The sequence below is a fragment of the Sceloporus undulatus genome, chromosome 5, assembly GCF_019175285.1.
Source record: "Sceloporus undulatus isolate JIND9_A2432 ecotype Alabama chromosome 5, SceUnd_v1.1, whole genome shotgun sequence".
Taxonomy (NCBI): Eukaryota; Metazoa; Chordata; class Lepidosauria; order Squamata; family Phrynosomatidae; genus Sceloporus; species Sceloporus undulatus.
In genome coordinates this window covers 51,648,432-51,665,915 of record NC_056526.1, presented here as the reverse complement: position 1 = coordinate 51,665,915, position 17,484 = coordinate 51,648,432, and the positions used below count along the sequence as shown (strand labels likewise).

General features: G+C 39.4%; 1 protein-coding gene across 1 annotated transcript in view; it reads right to left on the bottom strand.

The window, feature by feature from the left end:
- Positions 1 to 17,484, bottom strand: part of PPP1R12A (protein phosphatase 1 regulatory subunit 12A) — a 163,443-nt gene that overhangs the window by 56,592 nt on the left and 89,367 nt on the right. The window contains exons 7-10 of the mRNA XM_042467984.1: positions 14,249 to 14,323; positions 9,211 to 9,299; positions 8,843 to 9,000; positions 2,057 to 2,175 (exon numbers count right to left, since the gene is read on the bottom strand). Coding sequence (XP_042323918.1) covers positions 2,057 to 2,175; positions 8,843 to 9,000; positions 9,211 to 9,299; positions 14,249 to 14,323 — 441 coding nt within the window. The remainder of the gene's footprint in view (positions 1 to 2,056; positions 2,176 to 8,842; positions 9,001 to 9,210; positions 9,300 to 14,248; positions 14,324 to 17,484) is intronic.

The following is a 17,484-nucleotide window of genomic DNA, read 5'->3' as shown; positions in this document are numbered from 1 at the left end:
TATATATATATATATATATAGAGAGAGAGAGAGAGAGAGAGAGAGAGAGAGAGAGACAGCGTGAGCCAGAGTTACAGAAGTTAACCAATTTCACCAGATAATGTGCTATCACTGTGGGCCTGGATTTCACAGCTTGCTTAAAAAAGTAAATGTGTGCTATCAAGCCAGCTATGATTTGGCCATGTATTATGGTTCTGCCTATCTGGCACCTGTTCTTGCTCATTCCTGGCATTCCAAAGGGAGACCAAAGAGGAGGTTTGCAGGTGCACCATTCAATTTGATTTGTATATCTGAGCGCGCACTCCCAGGGTATGTGCCCCATTATTTCTATTGAGACTTACCTTCCATGTGAGCTCAATTTTACAGAAGGCAAGCACGTGGAAGGAGCAGGCAAACTGTATAGTATAAGACTCACCAATAAGTAGAAAATCAGAATAAGTGTTTCAAGAACCAAAACCTTCCATAAAAATAGCCAGCACTCCATCAAATAGTAAGAAATTCCAGATATGCAATGGAATGAAAAGCAATAGAGTTCTGTAGTACAGTGCACCTGTTTCATACGCATAAAAGCCAATGGCGTGCACCCACAGCTTCCACACTACGTGCATGAGCCCCATAGTTTTAAATAGGGCTTGAGCATCTGCGGAATTTCCCGTGTGTGTGTGTGTGTGTGTGTGTGTGTGTGTGTGTGTGTGTCTGGAACGGATCCCCCGCGTAAGGGAAGGGCGCCCTGTATATTTCAAATGAACAAAAATTATTTGTCATAGGTTCTTCAATGGCAGGCTAAAAATGTATCTGTGTCCATATATGTTTGTCTTTATAAATACCAGAATTGCTTGTGTCAGTGCTGCATGACCAGATCTGTTCTTAAAACAGGGCTCTGCCACTATAGCCTACTGCTACTTCTCACTTCTTTTGAGAAGTACAAGGTCTTCAGGAATGGCTCCGAATATGATACAGATTATTTTGCCCATATCCTGACAGAGGCAGATACAACCAGTGTGAAATTGCTTGTGCAAGCTGTTGCTGCTTCATTTTGCTACTTCTAAGACCTCTCCTGATGTCAAGAAAGGTTTAGGAGCACAGGCAGAGGAAGCTATAGTGTGAAACAGGAGAGAAGACTTCCCATGCAACACTCATTCAGCTAAAGTTTTTTAAAAAGCCTTTTTTGTTGCTGTTTAGCACTAAAAATAAACTTATATGCAGCAATTGCTTCTTGAATGTATTTGTTTGAAAACTTTATTAATAATTATTGCATAGGTTTATACTGTCTTCTCATTTATACTGTTCTCCATCTAAGTGTACGTAGTTACTTTTTTGCATTTCCACTCCAAAAAAGTAAGCTGGCACAGCTACAATGGCATCTTGCAGCTTCATGCTGCTTGCATTTTCCCCAACAACCAGAGTGAGGCAAGTGTTAAGGTCTGTCCAAGATGAAGAATGCTAGTACAGAAATGTGCACAGCCTCCTCCCATTCCAAACAAGTCACTCATAAACTACAGTATTAATCCTGCATTATTTCTTCAAAGTACTTTAAAAAAGAGGGTGCGTTTGGCAGCAGACACAGCACCATTCCTATAAGTAAAAGTTTGGCAAACACATTTTTAATAGTGCCTTTCTTCAGGGTCATTCTTGAACAAATTATTTCAACATACTTTCTACATACTGGTGTGACTTGTTTCTATTTTGAACATATAAATTATACTCTCACTTTGCATACAAGAAAATAGATTGAAACAGTCTAGTGAATTCATGACAAAGGACTTAAATCCACACCTAAAACAACCTTCTGGTTGATCCACTACTTTTGGTACATTAAAGCACAAGCATGAAACAAGTGATAATACTTCTCAGTAGAACTAAAGGATTTATATCTATTCATTAAACAACTGTTTAACCAGACTTATAAACATTCAAAGGAGTGTGAAATAATTTTATACTTTTAAAATGACACAAATCTGACCATAGGGCATTGTTTTTAATAGTACGATATGTGATTACCATATATAGAACTAATTCTTTATAACGTGAAAAACAGAAATAAACTGTATTTTACCTTCTTGACAGGAGATGTAGGTGTCACCTGACCAGTAGGAACAGACGGTGTTGTCACAGCTATAGGAGCAGCTTGCACACTAGTGGTATTTGTATTATTTGTTGTAGGTTTGTTCTTTTCTGTAAATAAATAATCCGCAGGTTAAACTAATTGACAGTTATTTTTCAAGATGGCCAAAATATCCTAAAGGCATCAGAACCCATCTGAATTTGGAAGGTAAGCAGAGCCTTCCTGGCCAATATATGGTAAGAACACTGCCTGGGAATACTATGTGTTGTAGGCTATATTCACAGGAAAGCAATTGCAAACCACCTCTGAGTGTTTCTTGTCTACAAAAAACCCATAAAATTCATGGAATTGTCATAGGTCAGTGTGTCTTTTGAAGGCATATACAGTGTGCCTGCTTTCAGGTTCAAATCCCCACTTACCTAGGGAAACCCCCTCTGTGAGCTCTTGGTTCCTATATAATACACATACACATAAACACACACATATAATATGTGCCACTGCAATAGGGGGATTTACATCTGAGTAGAGAGCCAGGCTGTAGTGCCTTGGGCATTGGACTAGGACTCTGGAGACTAGGGTCTGAATCCCCACTGAGCCAAGGAAACCTAATGGGTGACCTTGGGCAAGTGCCACTCTCTCAGCCTCAGAAGACGGCAATGACACATCCTCCTTTGAAGAAACTGGCCAAGAAAACTCTGGGATAGAGTTGTCTTAGGGTCGTCTTCCTTTCCAGGACTCTTCTTACATTCCAACCTTCTGTCCTGGAGTAATACCAAACCGTCCTCCATTCTGAGCATGACTAGGAAGCATGGATTTATATCTGTGTTTTTAACTTTTGTGTGTGTGTGTGATGTCCAATGTTTTTGCTGGCAGCTCCTCCATTTGAGTTGAAGTTTTGGCTGGGAAAAGAAACCCACTGTTTCTCTCTCTCTCTCAATTGTTTCTCCTCTCTCTTTCTCCCCCTTCCTTGGTTGTTCCTCATTGGTCCAAAATCCTTGCCACCGGGCTCCCAGTGACCTCATGTGATGCAATGTGAGACCTTAAATGTGAGCGCAAGAACTCCGGCACTAAATGGATTCATATATAAATGTCAATTCATGCTTCTTAGTCCTGCTCCAAACAGAGGACCCTTTGAAATTCCTCTTGGCCAGAAGGTGCCAATGGAGGACATGCTCTTGGAAAAGACGATGACCTCTGATCACCCTGACCTGGAGTCATTTCCCCAGTCTTTCAATTTAAATGATGGCTGTGAGAGTGGAGGAACACACTGATAGGTGTGTGGAGGGGACGGAGCCCCAAACCTTTTAATTTGGGTCCAACCCCGTAACCAGGGTGACCCGATGTCCTCACCGACAAGGAGGACAAAGCTCCCCCTTCTTTGGATATGCCTCACTCTTCCTCTTGTTGAGAGCCATTGGGCAGCAGAGGCGAATGTGGAGGAGGAAGAGGAGGATACCCGTTCCCACTGGACCTGCTCCAACTGCCCGCCAAGGAGGAGGAGAGGAGCAGCATGAGCGCAGAGACCACCTCCTCCCCACAACTGAAGTAAATTGACAGCAGCACAAATCAAGTGGGAACGACAATCGTGTCAAGAAAGACATGAATTCATGGAATGATGAAATAATGTGCTTTCATAGTGGGAACTACACATCGGCCTGAATCGATTCAGAGACCCTGTGTCAATCTGAAGCCCAAAGTGATTTAAATGCAAGTGGGACTGGCCCCTAGGATTGGTAAGGGGGTGATGATGTTGAAATCTATCTTTTCAAGGTGTAGATATGAGCAAGGGAAAGTATTACAAGAGAGAGACAATGAGGGTAACACAGAAGAAAAGAAGCATGTCTCTATAAACAGCTCCAGTATCAGCTCCAACCCCACCTACAATCAGTACCAACCCTTCCCACTACCAGTATGCAGCACAACCACTTTTCAGCTGTGTGACCATCAACTTGTTTCTCCACCCAATGTAATGAATAAAAGGTTGAAACAAGGCTTTGAACATAATTAGTTATTAAACTGATTAAGAAAAAAGTGAACAGTTCTTTGTACACCAAAAAATACTCAATAGGATTGAACATAAATAGCAGTTTGCAATTCTTATTAGTTCTTAAAAACATAAATCAAAGCAGTAACAGGAGAGTGCTATTTTTCTTCAGCCTTTCTACTGAACTTGGCATATCTAATGTGTGTAGTGGATGATAGTTTCATTAGATGTTTATTTTGTTAAGAACTATTATAAAGCCCCCTTAAGAACTGGGCTGAATGATACGAGTATAAAATTACATTCAGCAAATTCTTTACCATTTGCCACACAATATCAGGTGACTAAAATGTACTAAATGCTCAAAATTCCATATTAGACTCAGATATGACAGGAAATCAAGGTTCTCTAGCCATGTACTGAAGAAAAAAATATACCAGTACAGTATATAACCCAAGGTAACTTTAAAACAACAATAGTAAAACAGGACATGATGACCTAAATCTAATTTTTAATCCCCATATCCATTGAATCTAAGGGAAATATGTTTAAGACATAAAGTTATTTAATTTTAATTTTTACCAATGGCTCTACTCTCGTTAAGATGAACAACTAGATTTTGAATGACAAAACCAAGCCAGGTTAACCATCCCTAATCCTAAAATCTAAAATCCAAAAACCTAAAAAACAAAAACAAAACACCTTTCTGCTGCCAGCTTCCCACTTTGGCCTTCAAGGCAGTGATGCAGTGCTCCTGCTCATTCGTCTCTTAGATCTTTAGTCTTTCTCTAGCACTGCATTTCATACACAGCACAAGTAGTAAACCAACAAGACACAAAGCTAGAGAGAGAGATGAGGCTTGAGAGAGTCATGAGGACCTGTCAAATGGTGGGAAGTGTGGTTTTGTGCAGAGCACTATACAGCGTGCCCGCATTTTACGTGGGTGCATCATACATGGCTTTCAGCATACGCCAGAAGAGCCTCTTGAGCACCCCGGAACAAGTAATGAGGTGTGTCCTATGGGACTTTAGCATACGTTGATTTCCCCTTACACGGGGGGGATGCAGAATGGATCCCTGCGTAACGGGAAGGGTGCACTGTATGTGGATTCCCACCAATTCACAGATCCTCAAGTCTATCTCCCTCTGCCTCTCTCTCTAGTCTCGTGAATGCAGCTCAAACCACACTACTTACGTTGTGTACCATGAATTGTGTATATGCAAAAAAAAAAAGGCATTCCAAAAAACTAAACAAAATAAAAACCCAAAATACAAAACATTTCTGATCCCAAGGAGATAAAAGGTTCTCAACCTGCAATAAAAGGATGCCAACATACAAAACCTTAAAGTAAAACCAGCAGCAAGGGTAAAACAGTGCAAAGATATAAAAGCATTATGACAAGCTCTAAGAAGCCTGGAAAAAACTTGCTGGTGCTAAAAAGATAATAATATTGGCACAAAGTAAGCCTATCTAAGCAGGACAGAGGAAGAATCAGTCATGTAATGCTGCCACAGGGTGAACCTATCTAAGCTGGACAGAAGGAGCATAAGCCATGGAAAAAACAATCTTCTGCCTTGTAGTTATTCACTTCACTTCATCAGCTAAGGACACCTTGATATGAGTCACAGATTATACAGTATTTCCTGAGCTTTTAAGAGCTCAGAATGGGAGCAAACACTGTAGTTGTACAAATAATAACTGCTTACAAATTATGGGGAAAATCCATGCACTTGCACATATCAATCTCACTAAAGGGTTGATAAGGTATGGAAACGGATCATTTGTGAACCCACCCACTGCTCTGCATATGTATTTTGATATGTTTTACCCTACCTTTCTATTAAAACACACAACCTAGGTAGGGGAAAAGATGGATGTGGAGAGTGATGAGTCTTCTCCACTGTCTGTTTGAAAAGGATATTCTGAGTTGCACTTTGATAATTGTACTAACACAATTTTCCAGGAAACTAAACAGTAATTTGTTGGCTCCTTCACTAGGATAAGGAAAATAAAGTATCTTAACCCTTCAGTTTTTCTCAATTCACTCAAAATTGCTTTTACTGAAATGTGAAACTTTGTATCACACAAGTATATGCCAGAACAGGCCTAATTAAAGTAGAATCTTTTTTTCAAGTATCCAACATTTAATTGTGAATCCATTTTAAAACAAGCAATGGGAAAGGAGGGCAAGTACAAATTTGGAACACAGAGATTCAGCTCCAGGGAAAAGCCTAAGTTCTCTAGCATGCCAAATAAAGTATGATGAAAGCCTTGTTGATATTTAAAAACCTCCAAGTTTACATAAATTAATTCTTGTGTCACAGTCATATTTTCCTGGCACAAGACTACATAGTAGCAAAAAAGAAAAAGAAAAAGAAAAAAAAGTAATGAGAGTCATGTAACTCAAGAAACACTGAAATGAAAAGTCTGAAACTTTAAGCCATTAGTAGAAATCATTGGGATATATTAAAGCATGACCCTCCCGTTTACAGTATGCTATTTAAGCATGATAAGGGTTCATCCTTTGAGTCATTAAAATTAACCTTCAGTGTGTATCACTATAAAAACATAGGAGAACAGGGAGAGAGGAAGAAAGACAGAGGTCTTTGTTGTGCAATCACACTGTTGCTACCAAACTAACTTTCAGAGCTCTGCAGGGTCAATTCATATATTTCCCTCCTCTTCCAGATTTTAAACACATACACATACACATACGCGCACACTCTCTCTCTCTCTCTCTATATATATATATATATATATATATATATATATATGGATTCTAATGAATTCAGTACTTAAGGATTTTCTATGTAGTTCATCTAAGCAATTTATTATATATGGGCAGGGTACAGACCGCCAGAAAAAGGTGCTTCCCCGGCACCTCTCTTTGCTCTGCAGGAGTGCCGCAGCAACCAAATTGCATGGTGCTGCTGTGGAGCCAAAAAGGAGCACCCGGAAGCAGCTCCTTTTTGCAGCGCTGCTGCAACGCCGCAAAGCACCAGACCCAGCGTGGTGACATCACAGCTGCGGCTCCCTGTCTGGAAGCAGCGCAGCTGCAACGTCACCATTATGCGTCCTGTCTAGTGGCCGCGTCACAGCTGCGGCGCCCTCATCACATGCAATGGTTGCCAGGCATGTGGGCGTTCCACCCACCAGGCAACCCTCACACATGATGAGGGCGCAGCAAAGGCCTGTCTGTTCCGGGCCATGGTATGTATATAATTTATTTTGAATTGCCATTTTTGGACTGCTTTCAGTGAACTGGAAATAATCTGTCCTCTTACTTGGAGAAACAGGTATTCAGGTCACCACTATCTTCCAAAATGGGTGTACACTCTCTTTCCAAGTGAATTGAACAGTCCTTCCAAGCACATATTCCCCTTTTCCAATCTGCTCAATACATTCAGCACAAGAGTTCCTAAGGCAGCACTATCACTGCTCACTTACTCTTCTAGCTCCTTTGGACCCTAAGTGATTATGATTTCAATCCTAAGAAACAACAGTCACAACTTTTAGAATAATATATATGTATTTACTCTTTAAGGGAATTCAGCTTGTGCTACAAATTTGCTGCCTTCTCAGTCTGCGTGACAATTTGTGTAATCCTTGTTTCTCTCACAAATAGATACCATTCTTCCTATTTTGTATCTTCTACTGTATGGAAATAATATTTATTTTATTTTGACTTTATTTATATGCAATATCAATTACATTTCTATACCACTTACCGATGTACTATGCTGCCTTTCTCCCAGGCTGGGACCCAAGATGGCTCCCATAACATATTACAATGTTTATAATAGCAATAGCAAGTACATTTCTATACCGCCTATCAGTGCACGTAAGCACTCCCTAAGCAGTTTACAAAGTGTAAGCTAACTGCCCCTACAAGCTGGGTACTCATTTTAGTGACCTCAGAAGGATGCAAGTCTGAATCGAACTTGAGCCCTTTTGCTGGTATTGGAACTCGCAACCTTATGGTTGTGAGTGAGTGGCTGCAGTACAGGCATTTAACCACTGTGCCACCAGGGCTCAAAAAGTTCAAAATAATTTTAAAACACATTCATATAGAATACTATCAAACTGGATCAAGAAATGTACCTAGAATGTTTTGCCTGCTGGTGAAAAAAAAGCAGGGAGTGGGCCAGTCTAGCCTCCTTTAAGCGAGTTCTAGAGGGTGGGAGCAGCCACTGAAAAGGCTCTCTCTCATGTCCTCACCAGGTGATTGAGAGAAAGCCTTCTCCTGATGATCTTAAAACTCTAACAGGTTCATATGGGGAGATATGGCCTTTCAAACAGTCTGGACCTAAGCTGTGAAGGGCTTTATAGGTCATGACTAGCACCTTGAATTGTGACTGGAAACAAATCAGTAGCCAGTGAATCTGTCTACCAATATGCCTACGACCCTGTTCAGTTGTTCTGAGCATACAGATCCTCAGAGTTAAAGTTTAGTTGGCAGGCCAGCTGGTCAGCAACCATTTCAGTTACTACATGTGACAGAGCATACAGTGGTTAAATTATTAGTTAACTCCAAGCCAGAGTAGTACTGTACTAGAGCCCATAAACCTGTTGGTGACTAATCCATCTATTTGATGGTTGCTATACAAGTAAAAACAACTTCCTTACTACCATAAACTGCTCCTTGGACACGCTCATAATTCACATTTCAAGACACAATGAAACATAAGAAAAAAACAAGCGAGGGGTAGTTAAGCTAGTAATTTATCTTACAATAGTTGATTAAACTAAGATGAATTTAAATGAAGTAGCAGAGTGAAATACATGTTCTGTATTACCTGTTTCTGCTTCAGATTCTGAGTCCTCCTCATCCTCTTCTTCACTAGAGCAACTGGACTCATCTTTCTTTCCTTCCTCCTCTTCATCAGCTTTTTCTTGTTCTAGAGACTCAATGTTTGATGCATTCTTTTCCTGCTCAATGATCAAGGTCTCTTTGCTGTATTTTTGAAACAGTAAATATCTCATTACCATTTTTGAAAAATAGACAACTAAGCAAGTTGAAGTAGTAGCAACAAACATGAATTCAGGTGAGGTTACACCTACATCTGCTCCCTTCTATCATTCCCCAAGTACACTCCAGTTTAACCCTTTCCCATTTCAAACCACCCCATCAACCTACAGTGTTAATGTTACTTCATCTACTCACTTTTTAAATGGTTTTTGAGACTGATTATTATCCATGTTGGCTGTAGATTCAATCAGGGGAGATTTTTTTTCTTTTTTTTCACTATGAAGCTTTAAGAGAAATTAAGACTCAATTATAGTTCTCCAAACATAGATCTAAGCATCAGACACATCCAAAATAAGCAAAGATTAGAGCTCTCGCAGTTCAAACCTTGCCCCAATATTAAAAAAACAAACAGCTTGCATCTTTTGACAGTACTTTAAAAACATGACTAGCAAGAATGATTCAATTTTTGAACATTTTTGTATTAACAAGATTAAGAAGTAAGTAAACCATAATTAGCATGGTGCAAATGCCACATATGAAACTCAACGTCAAAGCAAATATTTCCATATCAGAGATATTCAAACCATCTCAGTGTATAAGGCACCTAAGAAGCATATTAAGGAAACAATTCCCTGGCCCTAGATGTACAACCAAGGGTTATTGCAGCTTCAATTTCTTACATATTTCAGTCTCCCACAAGTTTTCTATAAATGGAAAAGACAAATAGAAAGGAGGGAGGGAAAGAGGAAAGGACAGGCTGCATACCTGCAACTGTAGTTCTTTGAGTGGTCACCTGTGAACTCACACAAATGGGCTATTTGCGCTGGTACAGTGAATCAGTTGGAAACTTGTAGAACTATTATGTAAGATAACACTTAAGCCAAGAAAGGGACAGTCCCTTATCAGAAAAAGACAGCAGACACTGAAGAACCTACTGTATTTAGGCTTGGACTAGAGAAATCCCTTGAGATGAGAGGAACGACAGAAATTTATTGCGCTTGTAGTCATAAGATCACCAAGTAGATACATCTGTGTGCCGCCTCAATAACTTTATGGATGGTGAGCAGAAGCTACGTTAGTGGAATACTCTCCAAGCAGACAGTTTCAGTGATCAAGGCCAGATGTGTCACCTGACTGTTGTGCATGGTGACAATGTCTGGTTGGTACAGTAATCTGAGGTAACTGCTCAAACTACACCAAGCCAAGTACAGAAGTGAAGCAAACCATGGTTACCAGAGACTTGCCCATAACTTCAATACCACTGTGATAAGAGGAAACAGGGCGCACCCAATGATAAAGGAAGGCATAGTCATGTGACTTGCTCCAATGAATCCTGGAACAGAACATCTGGCACTGACTGTTTTAGGGTGAAGTAAACAGATCTACTAGTGACATGTCTCACTTGTGAAGGACTGCTTGTAATGTGCCTGGATGACACAAATCAGTAGACTTGCTGAGGGCATCTGCCAGGGTACTCTCACCTGAGAAATGTAGTGCTGAAATGGTATTGCACCTTTGTATACACCAATCCCACAGATGGAGAATTAACCGAATTAGAACATTAAGAGTATGTAGCACTCTGTTTGTTTAGGTAGGACATTACCAAAGTATTGTTTGTTTGTACATGTACTACCTTGTCCTGCAGCAGTCTCGATTGCTCAGAATCCATTATGCACTGTTCTTGAGAATCTGATGTGGACTTTTTTTCCTTGAAATCACTTATCTTGTACAGAAAGTCCTCCATATGGGCTCCCTATCCCTTTCAGGAGGTATCTGTTGTGACAGCCATTTCAGGATGGAGAGGAAGGCCATGCCAGACTGCATGTTGTAAGGACTGAGCCACCTGGCCAGGGATCAATTCACAGCTTTCAGAATGGTAAGATAACAATGTGGTGAGTCCATGAGTGGGTTGAAACAGAACAGAAACCAAGACTGCAGGGGATGCGTTCTGAGGAACGCAAATGGTGTTACCGAGGTTGATGATGTCATATACATAAGGAGCACCTGAATCATTCTTGATGACACTTTGGTTTCCCCCTGCAGATCAAAATAAGTCAGGAGGAACAGTTCTATCTTGCCCAAAGAGTGAAGGCTTTGCAATGGGTAAATGATCCTACATTACGGCCCTCTTCAACGCACAAAAGACAGTAAGAGTGCTCATCTCTTTCAGAAATTTTAGCTCCACAAGTAGTACACTTTTTGAACAACTCTGAGCAAGACATTATAAGCAGATGAAGAAAAAACTGTTATCTGAAGTCATTACCAAATACAGACCACATTGGCAAAGCCAAGTCCGTAATTCCAAACAATAAGCCATAAAACAGTCCAAGCAAGCCAAATGGAAGAATAAGGCCTGGTACAGATGGGCAAAAAGCACCAGTATGTGGGCAAGGTGAGGGCTGAGCATCCCCACGCTCACATCCCTCCTCGTGCTTCCCAGGCGCCATCTTTGCGTGCACCCGTTCAGATGGCACACACAATGACAACATCCCTTTGGTGCAGTGCCCAAACGGTGCAGTGCCAAAGGGGCATGATCAAGGTGCCCGGCATCGGCTATGGTGCCTCTTCAGAGGCACAAAAAGAAGCCGGAAAAACTGGCTCCTTTTTGTGCTCTGCAGAGGCTGGATCGGTGCCAGGGCATGCATCTGCTGCAGCACCGATCTGGGGCAGAAAGGGAAGGCATCCCACTGCCCCTTCCTGCCCGTCTGTACCAGGCCTAAGTTACAGAGAACACAAACGAGAGATGAAGTCAAGCAATCAAGTCAATAGATCATGACAACAGATACAATAAATAAATACAAAATCTCTAGCTGTTACTTCCATGCTGCTGCTACAGCAGAAGAAAAGGAACTGAGAGTTTAGGCAGTAATTGAGGGAATAAAGCACCCAAGAGTAGGTGGGATTCCTACAAAAAACCTTATACAATAGCTCTAGAACAGTGATAGCGAACCTATGGCACGCGTGCCAGAGGTGGCACTCAGAGCCCTCTCTGTGGGCACATGTGCCGTTGCCCCAGCACAGAGTTTGCCAGAGTTTGTTACTAGAAACCCAGAGGGACACAGCACTTTGTAATAAATAAGTGGGTTTTGGGTTGCAGTTTGGGCACTTGGCCTCCAAAAGGTTCACCATCGCTGCTCTAGAAGTTTCAGAAAAATGCACTGTGCAGGTGAGAAAACCCATTTGTGTGAGTTCACAGAGACCAAGAGTGGAGCTTTTTTGTTTTGTTTTGTTTGTAACTGACAGCTTTAGTTTCCAAGCAAAGAATGACATCACCCAGGCTCTCCCATCACATTGTTTGGGATTTTGTCTTTCTTGGGGAGCAGGAGCAACTCTCAAGGTTTCTATAGATCCAAAAACAGATTGAGAAATACTACTAAATTGAAGATGGCAGCTCAGTACCAGTTGCACAGAGGATTACAGACACCAAATTCCTGTCAGATATGAGGAACTCCACTGAGTCTCCACAACATGAAGCAAACTTCTCCAGCCATTTATTTGCTATCTAACTGATATAGGGAGGGCATAACCCCTCCTACTAAAGACAGTGCATATTGGCAATCCATAACAGGAGAGCACAAGTACCACCAGGCAGCCAAGCAGTACAGCTGGAAAAGGGGGCTGATCTTGCCACCAGTGCTGCCTCCTCTCTCCCTTATAAAAATAGAATAAGAGAACATATGTCTCTCCAGAAGTTGCTGACCAAAACAGAAAGCCACAAAGGGGCAGCTTTAGGCCATTCCTGCCAAAGACACATTGGGATCATGGCAAACACTCACCGTGGCCCTAATCTGCCCTGTCCCTGGCCCAAAGAAGTGGAAAAGATCTGCTCCTATTGGGGTCAGGAAAGAGTTAGTTTTGCTGCAGCCGCAGGCAACTTCTGGGTGCTCTGGTGGTGTGCGCCATATAAACACTACACCACAAGAGTGTCTTGAAGTCTCCCATGTCCAGGTGGCCGGCTGGCTTCCGGACGTCTCATTTAATTCTACTACACTGATCAACAGATTGATTTATATTGATGTTTTTCAATTATACTTAGAAGGAAAATATCCAAAAGCTTCAAAAAGCAAGTGGAAGCTCCACCTTTGTTTCGAGATGAAGTATTAGTACAAACCTGAAAGCCACAACAACCCATAATTTGAAAAAACATCTTGGAATTACTGAGCTACAACTCCCAGAATCTGGAGGATCTCGGGTATTATAATCTAGAAAATTAACATTTCCAAATTCTGATCTGAAATAACGACATGAATTTACATTTTTTATCAATTTTGTAATTGTAACAATATTGACATTATAGAATATTGGAGGAAGTGAAATGTTTTGCACAAAATCCATCATCAGGAGATTTCTGATATACTGGGTTTCATTCACCATCAAAATTAAATTAATACAGCAATAAAAATACCATATGTCCAAATAAATGAATAGCAACCAGAAAGCATTCTCAATTTACTGAAGTATTTAAAATATTTTTAAATTTCCTGACCACTAGGGCTCTCAAAATGATGTACTTTGATGTGCATGTAAGATATACTGTTATAAAACAGTTTAAAGCCAGGTTTTAAAACCAAAGGCCAGACTAATTAGTATAAAATTTGTGCTCTGTATTAACATAGAATTGCACAAAAAGTTTTACAGGACTCAACTTGTGAACATTCAATAACTCTATAAAATGTCTCAAAGAACATTCAGAAGCATACACATTCACTTTCCTGAACTGAAATATATGAAGGATGCAGTGACTGCTTTGCGCTGAATCACCATCAGCCTTTCTATGTAGTTGTTATTTTAGATATGACCATCCCAGTGTAATGTCATTAATAGCTTTTGTAGGGTTTTGTTTCCGATATAAGCCAACTGATATTTTAGAGATCTTTGCCATAATTTTTTAATGTGTTTTGGTTTCTCTGCACATAATGAAAATCCTACAGTACTGGTTACTGTTTATGTATCTATATAATGTAACAGAAATTTGTTGGTTAAGGATGCAAAAGACTCTTGTTCGCCTATTCCAAAATGTGATTACGTACATATAAAAACAAATAGGAAACAGAAGAGTCGAACTGCAATTCCCAATATCTCCCACTAGAGATCTATGGCTTGTAATACTGCATAGCTGCTAGGATTCAAGGTAACTAATACTAAGAAGGTAAACTATAGTGTTTTGATTTAGCTTAAGGGTGTTTCATAAATGAACCTACAAAACTTTTCTTGCAGTACTAAAAGAGCTTACCATATTTTGTTTCTTTTGCAGTTCTTCTAAATATCTTAAAATATCTTCATCAGCTACATCAAATGCAGTCTGACCCTGAAGGAATAATAAGCAAGAGATGATATTATGACAGAATTCTACTAGTCATATAACCATATAGGGAATAATCACACCCAGCAGACTATTTAACAGCCAGGACCAATGCAATGGACACAGCTCCACCATTTTGTATATGCATTGTTCAAGTGAAATGGCAATTTAAACTTGTCCTGCATTAAACCATTTTAAAATTTTGTAAAGCTAAACCATTTAAAAATACTCTTTTAGCATTTAGTTAATAAGTCACCCATTAAACAAAACTAAACAACAAATAAAATGGGAGCCAAATACTGTTTGCAAAAATCTTCCTTGTGTCACAGCCTTGTAATTCACTATGAACTTCAAAGTCATAGCAAATGCTTTATTCTATATTATTCAGACAACTTTTGTTTATGGGAGATTTCTTCAGGTACTCTCCCTTTAACTATCATTTGTGTCTGAGGATATTTCCATGAACACTGAGGAATCTAAAATAAGGAAAACATTTTTCAACACTGAGCTCATGTTTAGATTTATAAAGAATTATTAAAATAAAAAAACAAATTAGTAAAAACTATCAAGAATTTTCTTTGCTACATTCACAGTTAGTTCATACTCGAGAATGATTTCAGATCATGTTTTAATGAAAGATCAGCAAACACTTTAACTATTTAGGTTGTAAGTTCATGACCTATATGTAATACTATGAGCAAAGAACCATGTTATTTAAGCATACAGTTTAATTGCTGAAATGGATGGCCCTTGCGGTCTCTTCCAACTCTATGATTCTAAATACAGCAATTACTGCTTTTTGAGGTTTTTTCAAGTAAAATTGTTGGGAGTATAATTGGTGACTCTCCTTTTTGTATGTGGAAATATAAAAAGAAAAGACTTTTAGGGGTTATGCTTTTTTGAATTTGCAAAATTTTCAGAGATCTTAAAATTGAATTGTATTTTTTATTTCCTTGTGCTAAAAAAATCTTCACCACATTAGTCAGAGTGGCATGCATCTCCTTCACCCATCACAACTATCTTGGGTAATTATTTTCTGCTCTTTACGCAACATATCACTGTTCTAGGCTTTTACAGTAATTAATATGAAAATCTGTCAGTTTCATTTTGGTTGCCTTTTCAGAATCCCACCTGCATTCTTGTTCTATCCCAGTTCCATATCGAGCTGCAAGACTTGTCCCACTCCCTTAGCTAGAAACATAATGTTTCTTTTGGTACACTTTTTTCTTACAGTACTTATCACATCTATTTTACCTACTCTTTCAATACCATTTTACAGGAATTCTTATACAGATACTTAATATTTTAATTTCTTGTTAGGCATTTGTCAGGGGTGCTTTGATTGTGAGTTCTTGCATGGCAGGGGGTTGGACTGGATAGCCCTTGTGATCTCTTCCAATTCTATGATTCTATGGTAACCTATGTCTCATGTCTTCTATATTAGCGTGTTCTCATACATGCTATTACAAGGTATTTATTTTAATTTTGTCTTCTTTGAAAATTATTTACAAATGAATTCTCATAGTTGATTGTATCATTAGGCAAGTCTGAAAAAGCAGGTGTCACCAAATAATCATGGAGAGAAATTTAAGCTGACTGGCAATGGTCAGCAAACCTCAGTGAGTATGCATTATGATGAAGGGGCTTTAGACTAGGCTTATTTCAAGAAGATGCAGCCCCTTGAAAGCTGCATAAAGGAGTAGCACAATTACTGATATGGCACACAATACAGCTGTACAAAGAAAACATATCCCCCCCCCCAAAAAAAAACCCAACAACCTGGGTCCATGTAAACTCCTACATGGACCTTAGCAGTTATTTGGTTTCCCTGTATTTATAAATAAATTTAACAAAATTAATAAATTCAGCACTGCTGTAGTTATCAGATTAAGGAACCTCCTAAATGCAGTGCCCAAGCAGTCAGAGGTGCACGCTTCCATCTTACTTCAACCAGTCATGTGTGAACATTTCAATAAGACTACTGTAAGCTTGTTGAAAGCTAAGTAATCAACATTAACATATTACAAAAAGTTAAGATGTTGATATTCATTAGCAGTTGAATAGTATCCCTTTTCAAAAATGTGCATAGGATTTGGAAAAGCGAGAACAAGAGAGACAAAGAGGACTAACAGTAGTTAGTTCCTGACTAAACATGTTATGTGAACTGCTTCAAAGTAGCTATAATATAAGAGTCCAGCCAACAGATATTTTACTTTATCCATTTTGCCCCTGTACTCCTCCCTCTGCAATCTCTACTACAATCCAAATGTTAAAATGTGTATGCATTTTTATTTTAAAAAATGAAATTGTGAAACAAACCTGTCAGGAGAACATAAAGAAAATTACTTGAATTATGCAAACATTTTCTGATTACTGTGTGTGTAAGAGAGACTACTGCTAGCAGAAAATAGGAAAGACTTGGAACAATTGTTGAAGTAAGTCAAAGAATAAAGTGGTAAGGTAGGTTTAATGTTGAACATTAAGAAAACAAAAATAATGACTTTGAAAGATTTACATAATTTGAATGTCAATGATGAAGAAATTGAAATAGTTCAAAAAACAATAATACCTCGGATCAGTCATTTAGAATAGAGATCTCAATTTCAGTACTATGGGGGGACATATGAGAATAGCCCCTTTTCTGCCTCACTTTTTCTTTTTTCTTTTTTTTTACAAAACCAGGACTGACCATAAAATCATTTCCAGTTTTGACCAAAAAACAGACTGATTTGGCCTATCTGGGAACTTGCAAATTGGGACAGGTACAACTTCAGACTTTGCTGCTTTAGTAGTTGTGTTTAAATGATCTGAGCCTTTTAGTAAGGATTGCTTAAGGAGTAATTGCATGCATTTATGATTTATTTATTTATTTCATTTTTATAGCAATAGTAATAGCATTTACATTTCTATACCGCTTCATACTGAACTTGGAAGTCTCTAAGTGGTTTACAATGTGTAAGCCAATTGCCCCCAACAAGCTGGATACTCATTTTACTGACATACAAAAGGATGGAAGGCTAAGTCGACCTTGGAGCCTCTCAGGATCGAACTCACAATGTTGTGGCTGCAGTACTGGCATTTAATCACTGTGTCACTAGGACATGCCTCCTTTCTCCCCCAAAAGGGATCAAAGGCAGCTCTCTCTCTGTCTCTCTCTCTCTCACACA